The sequence below is a fragment of the Falco peregrinus genome, chromosome 3 (genome assembly GCF_023634155.1).
Source record: "Falco peregrinus isolate bFalPer1 chromosome 3, bFalPer1.pri, whole genome shotgun sequence".
Lineage (NCBI taxonomy): Eukaryota > Metazoa > Chordata > Aves > Falconiformes > Falconidae > Falco > Falco peregrinus.
Window position 1 is genome coordinate 75797557 of NC_073723.1, and position 17826 is coordinate 75815382.

General features: G+C 40.0%; 1 protein-coding gene across 2 annotated transcripts; it reads left to right on the forward strand.

Annotated features, from left to right (window-relative positions):
* Positions 1-461: 461 nt before the first annotated feature.
* On the forward strand, positions 462-17562 carry FH (fumarate hydratase). 2 transcript variants are annotated; one of them, XM_055799140.1, is made up of 10 exons: positions 462-672; positions 5834-5968; positions 6735-6845; positions 9380-9556; positions 10510-10692; positions 11595-11760; positions 13525-13728; positions 14904-15031; positions 16639-16792; positions 17343-17562. In XM_055799140.1, the coding sequence occupies exons 1-10, from the start codon at positions 556-558 to the stop codon at positions 17483-17485; spliced, it is 1518 nt and encodes a 505-aa protein (XP_055655115.1). In that variant the 5' UTR covers positions 462-555; the 3' UTR covers positions 17486-17562. The 2 variants fall into 2 exon arrangements, with proteins under 2 accessions (XP_055655115.1, XP_055655116.1); XM_055799141.1 differs by lacking the exon at positions 462-672 and adding an exon at positions 3968-4293.
* The last annotated feature ends 264 nt before the right edge of the window (positions 17563-17826 follow it).

Genomic DNA, 17826 nt, shown 5'->3' on the forward strand with positions numbered 1-17826 from the left:
TTTTCTAACCTGCTGAATGTTGGCTGTTGCTGGAAAAACGGAGAAGATGGAATGTTGCCAGTGAAGGCTGGAAGGATTGAATACACCATACTTACTCTTGCAGTATTTCTTTACCTTACAGTAGGGTGTTGGGATGGGTCTGGGGGAAAGTAGCACATCGAAGCGCTACTCTTGCACGTGCAGAAAGGGGAAAAAGGGATTGTATCTTGACTTTGCCTTTTTATGGGAAAAGCCGCGAGTAATGTTTCATACGCCTTTAAAAAGAGTACAGTAATAAGCTAACACCATCTTTCCCTTGCCTGGCAGCAGCCGTTTCCGTGCCTTCCCCGCAGCCGTTCGCGCAGAGGCGCCGGTTCTCCTCAGGCGGGCGCGGGAAGGGCGTCCCGCTGCGCAGGCCCCGCCCCCTGGGCCTGGCAGGCCCCGCCCCGCAGCAGCGCCGGGCGCAGCCTCTGCGACGGCGAGTGCCTCTGCCACCTCGACGCTGGTCCGGGGCGGTCCCGCCGGCTCTCCCCTCCCCGCGGCCGGCCCCCGGCGCTGCTCCCCGCCGCCGTCACCATGCACCGCTCACTCCGCGCCTGCCGCCGCCTCGGCTGCTCCGCCGGCCTCCTCGCGCGCCCGCCGCCCCCGCGCGCCGCCGCCGCCCGCTGGGCCCCGCCGCCGCGCGCCGCCATGGTGAGCACGGGCCGGGGTGGGCGGGGGCGCGGTGACCTCTAACTGCCGCTGGCGGCCCCCGCCGCCGTGACTCCTCCCCCGGCGCCCGCCGGCGCGCGCGACCCTCCGGCGGCCCCCCCGCCCGTCGCCGCCCGGGAGGGGGGAGCGGGCGCGCGCGCCGCCCGAGGGAACGGCGGCAAGGTCGGTCCCGGCAGCGGGGCTTCAATCCGGCGGGGAAGATGTTGCCGCCGCGCCCTGCCAGGCTCGTCCCTCTTCCGCCGGGGGGGCCTGCGGGGCCCGTCCGCGTCCGGCGCCGTGCCGGGGCCCGGCTCGCCAGCCCCGAGGCGGGAGTTACCCCGGGGGGCCGGTCCGTGCGGCGCGCAGCCGCTCGGGTGCGCTGCCCGGGGCAGGTCCGTGCCGTGAGCCGTCCTGGCCGTCGGCGGGACGGGCGGTGCGGCAGGGCCCGCGGCGGCAGAGCGGCGGCGTGCAGCGGCTTCTTCCGCAGGGATTTCTGGCCTGTTCTGGGAGCTGTGGAGGTGCAAGTGAGAAAAGGCCGTGTCCTTCCACACACGGGCTGCTCGGGGAAAGCGTCGCGGTGGGGCTGCCTGAAAACGGGCGCTTTCAGCTGAGCCTGCCCGAGGCCTCGAGCAGGGATCCCCAGTTACGGGGCAGGTACGGTCAGGCTACTGCCGGGCCGAAAGGCGACTGGGGCTGGTTTACTGCACCTGGTTCAATGTAGACACAAAAGTGTAAATCGGGCTGCGGAACTTCAAATCTCAGTACAGCAGCTAGGGTGGCACGCGGACACCTGAGGCTCAGGTGCATCTCTGTAAGTTTAGTCCCTAAAGCAAAGAGGTAACTTAGACTGTCAGAAGAATAAGTGGGGTGTTTAGGTTTTTATTAATTAATTGGTTTATTACATTAGTTAATAAATTTCGACTAGAATGTTAATTTCCAATCTGTGATGTTGATTAAGGTGTAGAAAATGGCATTTAAAAGAACAAGCTTCCCAATGAGCAAATGAGCTGCATGGTGAATGAAACGTATACTGGTATAAGAAAACTATATATAAAAAGATATATAAAAAACCCTCAGAGCAGACTAACTCAAACTATTGGCCTGTCACATGGTTCCATTTTTTATTTTTCTGTTTAGATCATGTCCTTCATTTACTCGTTGAAGATCTAGTACTCATGAAAGGCTGCAATCTTACAAGGAACATGTGGTTTGATCTTTGCCGGTTAGAAATATGACGTGTCCTGTAAACATGTATTATTTATTGCTTGGGTTTAAATAACGGCAGTAGTTAGAGCAAAATGTCCCTCAAGTGAATTTGGAACTCGAGCAGCTGTTGAATTCTTACAGGAAAACTTTGTATGTTTTTATTTCCAATAGGAACACCAAAAAATATACCAACTGGTATTTAAATCTGAAAATAAACAAAAAAACCCACCACATTTTTATGTTTGTAGAGATTTTTCGGCAGCAAGAGTTGTTTTGGAATATTTTGTGTAGACACAACCAAACGTACGTGCTGTCCTGCGGTGTGACTATTCTGTTGCCTTAGCTTGGCGCTAAATTGCACAAGATGTTTTAAATGCAGTTGTGGTCGCAATGGTCCTTATTCAGCTGAATGTTTTAAAATACTTGATTTTGGTTTCTAAAGAGTAAATTTCAGAATTTGTGACTATTCCAGAGGAGAAATGACATTTAAAGATGGAAACATTCTTCATCTACTTAAGGAGAGCAGTTGAGCACAAATTCTGTTTTCTGCTGGCCTTGAAAGGTTGGTTTTGACATGCTAGAAATGATGATTCTTTTGCACTGAAATATCCAGTATTGCTGCATCTATAAATCAGAATGTAATTTTCCACAGGAAGCGTTACTGCTGCAGCTCTGCCATCTGAGTATCTCCAGTGCAATCTATGGTGCAATCGTTTCTAGCTGATTAGTTCCCTGCGACAAGGCAAAAGTGCAGTAATATTTGCTTAACTGTGTAAGCTTTGCTGTATGGCAACTTGTGATTTTGGAGGGCAGAGCACACCTTGTCGGGGCTCTTAAAAAAAAAATAAAAAATGCTTGTTTTGTAAAGGTGAGGAAGAGTAGTTCTGAGCTGAGACTTGCTGTAGCTTTGACAGAGATTAAGTAGTCGTAGGAGTTTGCCTTGGCTTGTGGCAGGGTTGCTGGGTCTCCTGGGTTCCCCTGCGGCGCAGTGGTGGGGGAAGAGAGGGCTCTCACCAGTGTGCTGCCATTGCACCATTTTACAGCAGGTTCCCTAGGTCAGGGAGTGACTACGGAAACTGCTTCAGATACGGGAACTGGGACCTTCAGCTCATAAAGCCAGTCAAGAGGGTGAATTCTAAGGAGTGAGGGAAGCAGGTTTTTAACATAAAATTTCAGACAGTGATTTCTGCAGGCTGCTATGTTAGTCTGAAGGTAATGCTGAAGTTTAGTTACTTTAGTGTGTATGAAAAATACCACTTTTCTATTTTACCTAATGTCACCTGTTACTTTATTAATCAGCAAATGACATTCAGCTTAAAGTACCTTACCCTGTTAACTTCCTTGGAGTTTGTGAATGTGTATAACATAGAACTGGCTAGGGAAGTAATTTTTTTAATAACGGGATTTCGTTGTTAAAAGGTACTTGTACGAGGAGGTTATAAGAACATAGGAATGGCTGATCCTTTTTATCTTTGTTTCATCATTGTTGACGGAATTACGTAAGTTTGAGGAATCAATGGTGCAGCTGCTAGCTTTTTTGTCTAAAAGGTTGCAGGTAGTTTAACTATTATATCTTGTTTGAGTATGGATACTTTCGGTGATTGAACCACTGATGACATCAAGAGCAGGGCTTGGAGCCAAATTGGTTCTGCTTATTCAGCTCTAGGGAAAGCCTGACATTGTCTGCTTACACAAGGTGTGCAAATATCAAAAGTAGGGATTTTGGAGACCGTGTGTTAGTGGTCCCTGCTGTCGGAATATTCGTTTATGCATGTGTACAGTAAGACCCACAAGCATCCCTATTAAAAATTTTTGGTAGTGAGATACTAAAGAAGTATCGACTGTGTTCTGTTTCTTGTTAGCATGTAAATGAATGCTAAGTGACTAAAATAGGATAAAGAGGATTAAAGAACATGGGAATGGCATACTGGTCCACACTAAGCTTTGTATTCTTCTGGGGTCAGCATCTGGGAGAGCATGAGCTGAAACACAAGGTGTGGGGAACAAGACAGCAATTCTAGAGCTAACCTTTACTGTTTGTGGGCTTGGTCGCAGTTTCTTTTGGGTCACGTGCACCACCTGCCCTGCAAGAGTGCTCCAAGCAAGTGTCTGGTGCCTCTGGTATGTGACTGTTGGAGTACCTGATGGCAGATCATCTCCATCTGGTTGGAACGCTGCTTAGGACAGTAAAAAGGCTGATACACCCCCCTGCATTGCTACTGCCTGCAGCTTGTTGTGCGTGGTGATGCGGGCCTGGGTAGGCTGCTGCAAAGTCAGTGCTGCTGGACAGGGTGCTCTGACCAATACCCAGATGTGCTTCTGTCCAAGAAGACTGAGACCCACCAAGCAAGGAGCAAGTAAAACAGACCAAGAAAAGAGGGGTACAGACTGACTTCAGAAGTGGACACCTAGGGAACAGTAAGAACTGTGCAAATGTATACAATGCTTTCCTCGTGTTCTGACCCAGTCTTCACTTTCACATCAGGGCATTTCCTGAGTCTGGGGTTTGTCTGTATAATGACCCAATTTATATCTTTCTTCTGAGTATTTATCTTCCCTAAACTTGTGCGGAGTTCTTGCATCCATAGCCTCAGCTGGCAAGGAGTTTTGTCTGTCTGCTACTTGTGTGAAGAGCTGCTTCCCTTTCCTTGCTTTGAACCTGGTTCTTACTAGCCTAATGTTACGGCTCCCTTTCTTGTATTGGAAGAGACAGTGAGCAGCTAATGCCCATCACCATTCTACCAATGCTTTTATTGACCTCAGTTTTCCTTCAATCCTCAAGATGTCTCTTTTCTGAACAGAAAAGTCAGTTGTTTTAAGAAAGTTCTGTTCCCTGCCTTTCATCAACTTTATTGCCTTTCTTTGAACTATTTCCACTTTTTGGAGATGGAAGAACCAAATCTGCACAAAGACTTCAGAGTATAAATGAGTGATGGTGGCACAACAATGTTTCTTTCTGTATCCTCTGCTTTTTCTCATAGTTCTTAACATCTGATTTTCTTCTTTCTCTGCACTGCAACTGTGACTTGATGCTGTGATAGAGCTTTCCCAAGGACTCACCCTTGAGGGTCATGGTTAGGTATATGTATATACCCTACCTATGGAGTTGGGATTGTTTTATCTATGATTAAGATTTAAAAAAATACTTATTTCCCTTCCTGAACACTTTGCAAGAAGGTAGTCTGTTCTCGGGAAGGATGAACACCTTCCTCACAGAAATGTGGGACTTTACTGACCAAGGCCTGGGGAGAGGAAGAGTAAACTGCTCTTTCCTGTCCAGCCTGGTAATCTTTGTAGAGCTGCATCTGAATGTGATCACATCATCACAAATGAATTAATTGTTTCAACAAAAAGTAAAAAATTACTTTTTAGTTGGTGTATGTCAGTGAAAATTAATTTACCTCTTGCTGTGTTAGGTAATAATTCATGTATATACCAATGCAGGTTATACCTGATACAGAAATATTGCCTTACATAAATATTGCACAAAAAATACCTAGATGCAGTTTCTTTGTGTTGCACATCTAGGGCAACTGCGTTACTGGATTGTTAGGCTTAAGAAGGTGATTGTCAGTAACTTGTTACTGAATTAGTCAGTTCCTCCCTTTCAGTATATTTCTTAAGTCTAATGGGCAGTGTGGATTTCAAATAGGGATTGTGTTACGTGTATGTTGACGGGTGGATGCTACCCGAAGTCTTAAGTCTTGCAGTGCTGCCTGTCAGCAGTGGGTCTGCTAGATTACACAATGTTAGTAGTTGTGACTTTTACTGAGACAGGTGCTCAAACTAGAAAAATGTCTTAACTTTGAAAATACAATTAGAAGAATACCTATGACTAGCTAAGTGTCTTTGTTTTGTGTTTTTCACCCTTGAACACTTTTTCTTACCTGTACCTGCTTTCAAAAAGGATGTGCTGTTTGCCAGTGTTTGAAATGTTTTTGTTTTTCCTTTGCCACAGTCCACTCAAGAGGCTTTTAGGATAGAATATGATACCTTTGGTGAACTGAAGGTCCCAAGTGACAAATATTATGGTGCCCAGACTGTAAGATCTACAATGAACTTCAAGATTGGAGGTGTTTCAGAAAGGATGCCAGTAAGTAATTCAAATCTATGTTGATTTCTTTTCTTTAAGTTACATTTGGGTTGTGATAGTGAATACCTTCTTCTTAGACTTTTGCTGGGAATATGAGCAACTTTGAATTTTAATTAAAATTAGAAATTCCATGGCAAGATAACTGTTCTGTGGTAGAAATATTTTTTGTTGCATTTAAATAAATTGAATGTTGCTTTTGAATAATTATGCTATTGCGTTGCTTAATTTTTTTGATAACCAGGATTAACAGAAATCTTTTCTCTAATTTTTCTGAAAACAAACTGAATGGAATGATTTGATTGCTGTAGTGTTATATAGCTTGTTACTGAAGATGTTTAGTGTAGCATGAGTTGATATGAAGTTACTTTTTCATGTGTAATTTTTCCATACAGCATTAGTGTGCATGTGCTTTGTCATATACTGGACTTCCATGTGTTGAAACATCAGGTCAGTTTGCCCTTGAAAAGGTTATTTTAGAAATGAAATCAGTTCTCCTTTTCTGTTCATTTTAATGCATGTAATCTTTTTTGATATGCAAAGCATACCTGGACTTAAGCTGTGTACTGGTATCTGGACTGCTTGGATAAATGTTACTGTTAATAGAAGCATAGGTCATGTGACCTGATGGCTCTTTGGTTTGGTTGAGGACTACTGCTGGATTTAAGTCCAGAAGGAGTTTGGTTTAGAGCTAGACCTTCACTATAAGTTCCTGAAATGTCCTTTTGGGGAAAAAAAAAACATGTTTAAACTTACTCTTGTGTCTCAGGTTCAAGTTATAAGGGCTTTTGGCATCCTGAAGAGAGCCGCTGCTGAAGTAAATCAAGATTACGGTCTTGACCCAAAGATTGCTAATGCTATTATAAAGGCGGCAAATGAGGTAGGAACAAACTGTTCACAATACTAGATCTGTCATTGTATTTTTGTTAAGCTTTTCACGGAAGATTTGAAGGCTAGGGGAAGACCTCTTGGATTTCTCAAATTGTTAGAGGAAGGCATTTAGTGTTAGTAAATTTTGTGTTTCATGTTGAGGTATCATTTACTTAATGTTTTACTATTTTAATTCTGACATTTATAGAAATGGAAATGACTGTTTAAATGCTTTTTGATACTTACGGTATAAAGATAATTTCCCCCATCTATTACGACTGCTCATTACTTGCACAGTGTTGACTCTTATCAGATGAACAGTATAAAAAAAAAAAACAGGAGAGGAATAGAATCTAGTTTCATTCCGCTAACGTGGTCTGACATGCCAAGGAAAGCTTTTTTGTTTTTGTTAAGCAATTGGATCTTAGAAATGTGAGAACCACCTGCAGTCTCAATAGTGTCTCTGTTACTAGTCTATTCCTTCTTCAGACTTAAGTTTATTAATAAATCTGTGCTTTTTAAGTATCACTTTTATAGCTAAAGAGGACATGATGTGACAAACAGAGGCATCTCCTCTTTCTCAGGATATAAGTGCCACCCAAGTGCAGAGTTGTGGAGGTATGGTAATACCAGGTGTGTTGCTTTCTGTAAAGCAACAGATACATTTATTTAGAAGCATTGTTTTACAGAGCTCGCTTGTTTGACTAGCTTAAAATATTTAAGTACTTGCAGAAGCCTTATCCTCTTTCTATCAGCTGTAGCACCGTAAGCCCCAAGACTCAAGAGCTTTGGAGAACTCCAGAATAGTCCAGGCTGTTTTTGTGGTTTCTAGGGTTCTTCTAGTTAAAGGTGGATCAGAAGTTTTGGTAGCTAAAGGCTACTTACAGATTCATGAGTTCTGAAAGTTGTTCGGGGCTGCTTTGTTGTGTTTTAAAAACACTCCTGCAGTGATACCCTTTCCCTTACCTCCAAAATAATAGAACTGAAAAAGAAAGAGATACAGTGATAAATCAAGTTACTCTTGGAGATGGGAACTTTGCCCCTGTATAAGATGGGAAATGCATAAGATCCTTTCCTGAAAAGCATGATTCCAGGAGGATTAATGTGTCCTGATAATCTGGAGATAGTTATCTAGCCTTAGAGTTCTGACAACAGGTCCATTGCTTTGCATTTTCAACTTTTCTGAAGCTACTCTGTACAGGGGTGATAATTCTCAGCACAGATGTTGATACTATCACAAACACACATTTAGAAAAATCTCTAAATGCTTATCAGGTTCAACAGCCTCCAAAAAATGGAGATTGAACAGGAGAGTGTTTGTACCTGTTCCGTTTTGATTTGAGATGGTAGTTGTTACAGCCTACCTACTGAAGATGTCAGTTGGTATAGCCATCTTTGGCCGATCAGGACCTTGTTCCCATGGGTAATCAGCAAGTCAATACATAGGAATCTTTTTACGTCCATGTGGTTCTCTCACTTGTTTATATGTGCAACATTTTCAGTTACAGTTGAGGTACAGTAAAGGCAGTCATGAGTCTGTTTTAGGTACCTCTCAATTTACAGCCATGTAGGTCCAGGGCAGTACTAGGGAAAGCATGCCTTACAGGAAGAAGGTGTTTGATACCAGCATCCATCTGCTGGCTCATTTTATTGATGCAAAATCTAATGTCTGTAGGTGTAAGAGGTCTGGAACTTCCCTGTATGAAATTTATTTCTGAAGAAATTTCAGAGTCCAGTTATACAAATAATTACTGTGTGTGCATGACAGATGATCTTTGGCAAAAGCACATCTTCTAGGGGACTACTTCCCATAAGGAATGGATTTCTGAATGCCTCTAATTCAAATGGTTGTGTAGCTGTGATCAGTGTTCATGATGAAACTGCGCAGCTGTTGAGCTTGATTTCCTAGGAGAAAGCAGTGCACCTATGATGATGAGAAATTTGTTAACAGGTAAGCACCATCTGAAAACTGATTTCTGACACTCAGAGGATGGTCTTAAGGAGGCACAACACTGAATCAGTACCCTGAAGCACGTTACATGCTCTGATTGAGAAACTACTTAAGTAATTTCCCTTGCCTGAGAGACCGAACTAACCTGAGCAAATAACTCCGGAATGGAGAACCAGCATGTACTACTTCTAGTTCCAGGAGGATTAGAATCCAGATTTCTTTAAAGATTGGGAAGGGGATGATGTTTTTGGACTTAAAAAAATTATCTGCATTGTTTGGGAAAGAGAAGTTGTAAGCTAAATGAACTTTTAAAAAGCTTTTATTTCTGTGACTGTAGAACATGAAATCAAATTATCTGTTTCTCTGTTTCAGCACTCAGCATCTTCAGAAAGCATGGCACAAGTTTTTTGCTCCTTTAGTATCTGGTATTACATCACACTTAATTATTCTGGTATCAATTCACAATTGCTACATGTAGATTTACAAATATAATGGAGAACATTATTTCAATTATAGCTAGAAAATTCCCAGGTTTATGCTTTTTAACTTTTTTTGTTCCAGTAGAACAACTTTTCTCTCTTTTTCCATTATAGGTAGCTGAAGGAAAATTAAATGATCACTTTCCATTGGTGGTGTGGCAGACTGGGTCTGGAACTCAAACCAATATGAATGTCAATGAAGTCATCAGCAACAGAGCCATTGAGATAATGGGGGGTAAACTGGGGAGCAAAACCCCAGTACATCCAAATGATCATGTTAACAAAAGCCAGGTCCTTATACTTGTATTATACTTCTTTTAATGTCAAAAGCTTTTTTTTAATTGTCAATTTTGAATTCTCTTGTTATTTATAGATTTTTAAAAAAGAAGTTTTGTGTACAGCTTTGTCAACAATTTTCCAAGTTTTTCAGTTTAAATGAACTTTAAAATGTTTGTCAGTGACAGTATGACGTTTTAGATTAAAAACTTTGAACTCACTCATGACAGATAAATTCACACATAATGTAGTGGCCAGAGGTGCCTTGTGACAACCACTTCTAGTCTTGAAAGAAGTTAAATATGGATCCAGTTTCTCAAAGTTGGGTACTTGTGACTGTTAATCTCCATAATAGTTGTATAAAGCACATAGAAAGAATGATAAAAATGGCTGAAGTCCTGTAATTAGTAAATGAAATAACTTTTTTTTTTTTTCCTTCTTCTTCCCAGGGACCATGGTAGACATTTTTAGTGTATTTCACTCTTGATACTTCAGATTAGCTGAAGTTTTAAGCTACTGACTTGCTTATATCACTTCCTGGTCTTTTGTGCCTACTCAATATCCTGTGAGCTATGAGTTTAACATTATCAAAGCAACATGTAATAGATGTTCTAGTCACCTACAATTCCTTTAAAACCATTCATCCATTTGTTCCTCTTCTCTCATAACTACTACAGTGATTCTTTTTCTGTTTTTTTTTTGTCCCAATGTTGTTTTGAACAATCTACTCAATTTAGCTTTCTGTGGGCATAATCATTAAAAGTTGATTTTATTAATAAGGTGCTGGACTGGAATTTGAAAGATTTGGTTATTTCTGCAGATTGACTTGTGGAACACTCCTAAATTGCTTACTCTTAGTTTAGTTTCTTCTTGTTTGTAAAGTAAAGAGAATAAACCTGTACACATACATCTTACAACAATAATGGTGAGAAAAGCTTGTAAATACATTTCTTGAATTTCCTTCACAGAGTTCAAATGACACTTTCCCAACAGCAATGCATATTGCTGCTGCCCAGGAGGTTAATGAGGTATTGTTACCTGGACTAAAGAAGCTACAGAATGCTCTTGAAGGAAAATCCAAAGAGTTTTCCCAAATCATAAAAATAGGACGCACTCATACACAAGATGCTGTTCCACTTACGCTTGGACAGGTAAAAACCCCAAATTATGCATTTGTTTGGAAAATTCTTGTAAATGCATAGGAGGAAACCCAGATAAATTTGAGGACACCTACATTAAGTTGATTGTTTAAGAGAAATTATAGGAAATTAGCTAATTCTCAGTCTGAGTATTTTCATCTTTATTGGAGTTCGTTGGATGCTGTACTCTAATAACTGCATCACAGATTTTCTTGATTTTTTTCATATGTGTTATAACAGTAGTAAGATATAAATAATTTTTAAATTTTCTTCCATTACCAAATAACACAACATGGTATTTCTGTTACACTGACATTGCAAGGAAGAAGATGGTTTGTAATCTGTAAACTTATATGAACAAGGTTTTGCCAACACATAAACCTACTATTTGGAATGAAAATCTTTGATACATGACTTATTTTTATATATATATATGTATTACAAAGATAGCAAATCTTTGTTATCATAAACTGAATTGATAAAAATCCATGTAAGGTTTGTGGATTTTTTCCAAGAATGTACGGGTGGGGTTTTTTAGTGACTAGAAGTAAGGTAACAAAGCCCAAGATCCATTTCTCTGTTTGTACCTTGAGAACATTAGTTTAGTCCGAGAGGTGATTTACCGTGGATTCAGATCTTACTTAAGTACACAACTGAGATAAAAGGCAAGAGAAGGATGGGTTGTGTATACATTTTTATGTATGCAGATTGGTTTTATGTGTAATTGTTTCTGCTGTGAGAGCAGTCTTCTAATATATGTAAACTTTCCCTCTTAATGAGAACATGCTATGTTTTAGCATCTGGGTAAAGTTCAATGCCTTCATGATTTTAAAGAAATTAGTCTAATCTTGTTAAAAATGTAAATGTTTGTTCTTGATCGTTGTTGTTGCTTCCCCCTCTCCTTTCTTTCAAAGGAATTTAGTGGCTATGTGCAACAAATTAAATATGGCGTGGCTAGGATTGAGTCAACCATGCCAAGAGTGTATCAGCTGGCAGCTGGTGGGACTGCAGTTGGTACGGGATTGAACACAAGAATTGGCTTTGCTGAGAAAGTTGCTGCTAAAGTGGCAGAGCTGACAGGTGAGGAATGATATTGAAATGAGTTATCAATAAAGCAGTATATGTAACATACAGTCAAATTAAAACTAAATCTTTCAGTTTCCATACTTGTCATAAGCTCAGATTGTATTTATATTTTAACATGAAATTTTCTGTTAATGCTGTATGTTACATGCCTTATACTTCTAATGTAATGTATTTTTATAATTATACTCAGTGCATTGAAAGTGACTGCAATTACCATGTTTTTCTGAGCAAGGCTTATTGGAGACGGATACAGTTTCAGGCTTCTGTTATTAGCTCAGCTGTAATGCTTCTGTCTTGATCTTTGCTCCTCTGGCTCTTAATCACTAACCTGGCACAAAAGAAGGAAAAACAACCCCCCCAAAGTGTTTTTTCATGTGAAGGAGTAAAAGTTAGCTGTCTGATTTTTTTGGTGCTGTCATTATAGATCCTAAAGCTTAATTTACAGAGCCATTGAGTTTTTGGATCTGTAAACCAGATCTTCTGTGTCACAGTATCAGGTTTTAAAATACCCTCAAATAAATGTGTACATCTGTCAAATTTGCTGTAAAATCTGAAACTGCTTATCAACAGTATTTTTGTTTTATTGCATCTGTTATTCACTGCCTTGTAGAGGGTCAAGACTTTCTTGTACCCAGAGAGGGAAGAAGTGAGAAGCAGTACAGGGCTTGTTTCGGTGCTTGAAGAAGCCATCGGTGGTGTCAGGGAGCTCTCCCATCTTAATGCTTGTTAGGTGTACTATATGGACAGGTTGTACAAATTTAAAACAAGTAGGGCAGGCTCTTGGAAGTTCCACATGTTCTTATAGGGGAAGTTTGGAATGAACTCTGCATCTGAGAAAGCAGCTATGCAATTCAGAAGCTCATGCAAACTGGGTAGGATTTGGTATTTGGTGGGAACTGGAAAACACAAGGAATAATGGTGGTTATGCTGCTCTTTGAACTGGTAATGTAAACTCAGACCAGTAGTTTTGCAGGGCAGAAGTTCCGCTCACATTTGATCCTTAGTCATGTCCTTTACCACTAATAACATACTGCTGAGAGTTTTCTTTTAGGGCAAAGCTCTGAAGAAAAGTTTTTTCGTTACGGACCCTAGCCTTAAATCTCAGGCATTTAATTAATGTAAACAGAGCTGTTACTTCCATTGCTCCTGTGCCCTTGGTGTTGGCAGCAGTTTCAAGCATCCTCCTAACTCTGAATCAGCTTTCAGATGTTCTGTCTGGTTTGCGGTTCTCTCCCAGTGCTGATAACAATGTGGCTGCATCTTTTCTTCTTTAATTAGCTAATTCCATCGTGATTACTTTTTATTTCTCCTAATGTCTGCACTGAACTGCAAAACCCTCTATTTTCATAACTGAAAGAAGGCATCACAGCAATTGATAATCTAAGGAATCTTAACAATTTAATGGAAGAAATACGTAAGTTTGGGCTAAGCTGTAGGAGATCATTGACGTTCACGAAATATTGTGGTGCAAAAGCAGTAATTAGTATGCAACACAGTATGAAAGCTTGAAATGTGTACCTTTGTTATGGGTAAATGCTCAAATTTCATGTTTCTTCTGTGTTTTAGTGACTTCTATTGTGTCTTGAATTTAATCTGTTTAAGAAATACATTTGTGAGAAAAGGTCTAGAGAAGAGAGGGGATCTTCATATTACTAGGTGTTGGGTTTTTTTTATTGAGCTAATTATGTGTTTGATTGTCTGTTTTATGTCTGCAAGGAAGTGCCTCACTGGTTTAATATTTCACCCACCTCCCTGTAGGTTTGCCTTTTGTCACTGCTCCAAATAAGTTTGAAGCTCTTGCTGCTCATGATGCTCTAGTTGAACTCAGTGGAGCTATGAACACAGTGGCATGTAGCCTGATGAAAATAGCTAATGATATTCGTTTCCTGGGTTCTGGGCCACGGTCTGGACTAGGAGAACTCATTCTGCCTGAAAATGAACCAGGAAGCAGCATCATGCCAGGTACAGAGAAAACATACAGCAAGAAATTGCCTGTTTCTTTTGTTTCAGACCGCTAATTCTTAACAGATACTTGCCAAACACCACCACAAATGTCAGTAAGTCCATGATTCAACACTTCTGTCAGTTTTTATGTTCTGCCACTTTTTGCCAAACTTGGTGGCCATAAAAATACTTTCTTGTACAGCTGTGTTGGCAAATAATGTGGGGGAGAGTAGAATCTGTAAATGTATGACTTATTAATAAGAAGTATACTTCTCAAAACTTTCTTTTAGAATTGCAAGGCCTCTAAAATTTTTAGGTAAAGGCTTTTCTGAAACAAGCTGTAGATGATCTAATCTATGACATTGTAGCAATATCATGATGTAAATTGACTTCTGTCTTTACTTCCTAGCATGGTTAGTGTTACGTACTCACATTTTCCCTTCTGCAATGATCCTATTGCTATTGTATGGGAGGATACGAAAGGAAGGAATAATATTAGTAATATTCCTTGCCTCTCTCCTAAAAATTTATGTATATATTAATGGTGTACATCCAAAAATATTCTAGGCATGTTCTTCCTGTATGATAAATTGTAAAAGAAACAGGCCGTGAGCATATGGCTTTAAAAAAAGCAGATAATTAATGTTAATAGGATTATTTCTAGGAATGAAATTAACCATGAAACTTCCTTTCTAATACCTTTTTTTCCCTAGCAAAGTAAGCATAGTGTACTAATTTTATTACAAGTAAATCTTAACAAATTTGGTCAACTTTTTAAAAGTACTACTAGATTTGGTAATGATTTACCAGAAATGCCTACTTGCATGAGTAAAGACAGGTTATAATCTCCTGACTATTAAAAACAGTGGTAATTAACAGCTGTTTGGCTCACGCACATTTGATCCAGCTCTCAAAGGCTTGGTAGATTGCTGAAGCAGCCATAGCTGTTTTAAAAATCCTAGCTGAATTACTGGACTAGTACAGTCAATATCATTTATGAAAATTATTTTTTTTGTGTTGCACAGATGCAGGTAAGACATGTTACCTCCTACAAAACATCTTCTGTTGGATATAATTTGGTAGATGAAATTCGTGATTTTTGGTTGGTGTTTTTTGGGTTTGGGGTGGTGTGGATTTTTTTTTTCCTTCCTCTTCCTTCTTCGGTAACCTTTTTCCCTTCCTTCTGCAACCAGGGAAAGTGAACCCTACCCAGTGTGAAGCTGTAACCATGGTGGCAGCCCAAGTTATGGGAAACCACGTTGCGGTTACTGTAGGAGGTAGCAATGGACATTTTGAACTGAATGTATTTAAACCCATGATGGTAAGTTCATAAAGTTTTGAATATTTAGGACTTTTTAGATTGTTGTTTGTACAATCAGTTAACTCATTGGAAGAATACTCAGTGAATATTTGCTCAATACAAGCACTAGAGAAGCTAATAAATTGTAAGAACTAATTTTATTCTTTTGTATGTTAAGTGCTTGTTATTTTGACAGGGAAATGGCAATCTTTTTTACGTGAAACTATCTTATGTAGAAAAGCTTTTATCTTAACGGTGTATGCTTATCATCAGTCTAAGGAAGCAGGGAGAGAGGAACAACTGAGGCAAAATATTGTCAATGTCAAAGCAAATTTGGCATTTTAGCTAAAAATAAGATATTTTTTTTCTTTAGCAGCTATCTGTTACTAATTTCTGTTACTGCTGAATACCAAAGGTTTGCATGCTTTTGGCAAGTGAGTCATGCAAAGTTGCAAATGATTAGTCATAGACTTCAGTTTTTTAAATTTTAGCTCCCTTTGACAGTGTGAGCAGGATACACCGAGATAGATACAGCTGCTTCTGTCTATTTAATCAAAAAAGTCAAATGGAGTGTTATAAATCACCTTGTACTGAAATTTGGATGTTTGACACCAAGTCCTAATTCTCATTTTCTTCTTTGGGCTGTCTACTTTTTATTTTTCCCCATAAAACCAAGAAGGAAAAAAAGAGGAAAAGAATATTAACAACAGCATCAAATCAGAAGATGGAGAACCGTGTGTAAGATGTTGAAGGAATAGCATAGAGGTTAGGGCAGGAATGATAGTTTAAAAAGAATTGAGGTGACTCGCAGAAAAGATCCTAATACTAATAGAAATTAAAGGAAAGTTTTTGAGTTTTTGTTGTCTTGTTAGAAATAAGAAGCACAAAGGAAGCAGCATGTAATATGCTGTTTTTCTGCACAGCCTATACTGACTGATACTGCTTTTTATTATGCTAGTTAGAAATGACTGAACGAACACTGAAATTTTACAATAAAATCTGTGTTTGTCTCTTCCTTACTGTGTCTGCTTTGGTAATGTATTTTTCCTGTGGATTTGAACATATTTCTTCTAAGAAGAAAAAGTTTTGAAGAGGGGAAAACCCCCAGTAATCCTATTGAACAGCCAGGCGATGTACCTAGCAGAAGATAAATTTGATAGAAACAGACACCTCTCCAAATAAGAGAGTGGCATGTTATGGATTGTCGAAGTACATGACTAATGCCAGACATTATTGTATTTTATATTTTTAGATGTCTTCTCTTGATTGGTACCTGAGGGGGAAAATGACAATGAATCAGATGCCTCCATGTATTTTTTACTTGGTTATTTGTGAATTATTACAACAAAATTATTATGCATACTTTGGTTGTCTTTATGCAAGAGTTCTGCTGTTGAATGCTTCTCACAAATTCCATTAAATAGGAGTGGCTGAGCTTACCTTGCAAAAGGAGGAGGGTGTACTATTTACTGTACTCCTTTTCTGCAAATTTTCTGTAATTTCTGGAAATACACTGTTAAAGAAGTGGATATTGCAGGGGGTGCACTGGTTATGAACAACGGTGCCAGACTGTGCAGCTATTAATATCTGAATGTAGTAGTTGGTATTTCTTTTCTTTTTTTTGTTAGATTAAAAACGTTTTAAACTCTGCAAGACTTCTTGGAGATGTTTGTGTTTCTTTCACTGACAACTGTGTGGTTGGAATCCAAGCCAATACGGACAGGATTAACAAACTAATGAGTGAATCGCTGATGTTGGTAACAGCACTGAACCCGCATATAGGTAGGTTTAAGGCTCAGAAATTTCTCAAAACAGTATACCAAAATATTTTGTGCTAATGTTGTTTTGCATACATTATTCATGTTGTCACAGTGTTTAGGAAACCAAGTCATGGCTCAGGCCAAAAGTTAATTTACTTTAACATAAATAACTGCCTTTGCTGTTGAAAAAGATGTGTCCTCCTTGCCATGGCCATACCGGTGCATTACAAAAGTAATGCTGACTGGAGTAGAAAAAAGGAGATGGGGTGAATTTGTGTACCTGTCATCCTGATTTGACTGCCAATAATAATGAAAAGTGAAAGACTGTAACATGAGATTCTATTTTTAAAGGAGAAGGTCACATAAAACTTTGATCTAAATCCATGGAGACCAGAATAACATAATTGGGAGTTGGTGTAAATACTTTGTGCACATTTACTGCAAACTGAGTTAAGTGGTTACAGCAGTATCTAGCAAATTAATTCTCCAAAGGTGAAGTGTCCCATTTTTTCCTCACCTCTGAGAAACCGTCTGAAACTCTAAATGGCTCTCGTTTGCTTATTTTGTTACAGGGTACGATAAAGCAGCCAAGATTGCCAAAACGGCGCACAAAGAAGGGACGACGTTAAAAGAAGCTGCTTTGAAGCTCGGATTCCTTACATCAGACCAGTTTGATCAGTGGGTGAAGCCCAAAGATATGTTGGGTCCTCAGTAACTTCGGTAAAAAAAATAAAAGCATTCTTAACATAAAAAATAAATAAAATAAAACAAACGGCTTATGCTTTTGTTTCACAGGTTTTCATGGTATTGCTTTTTTAACACATCAGATGAACTGATCTGATGGGGAAGGTTCTACAGAGATATATTTTTTTATTAAAAAAAAACAACCACACAACAGAATGTCAGTGCAGATATAACTTGAAAGGTATTTTTTTAGGAGGCGACAGCAGTTCCGGACGGGTGCTGCCCGCCCCGCAGCGTACGCGTAGGTGGCACCCTACGTGCGGAGGGAGGAAAGGTCTTCGGCTGCGGCGCAGCTGTCTGTCATGCCGGCCG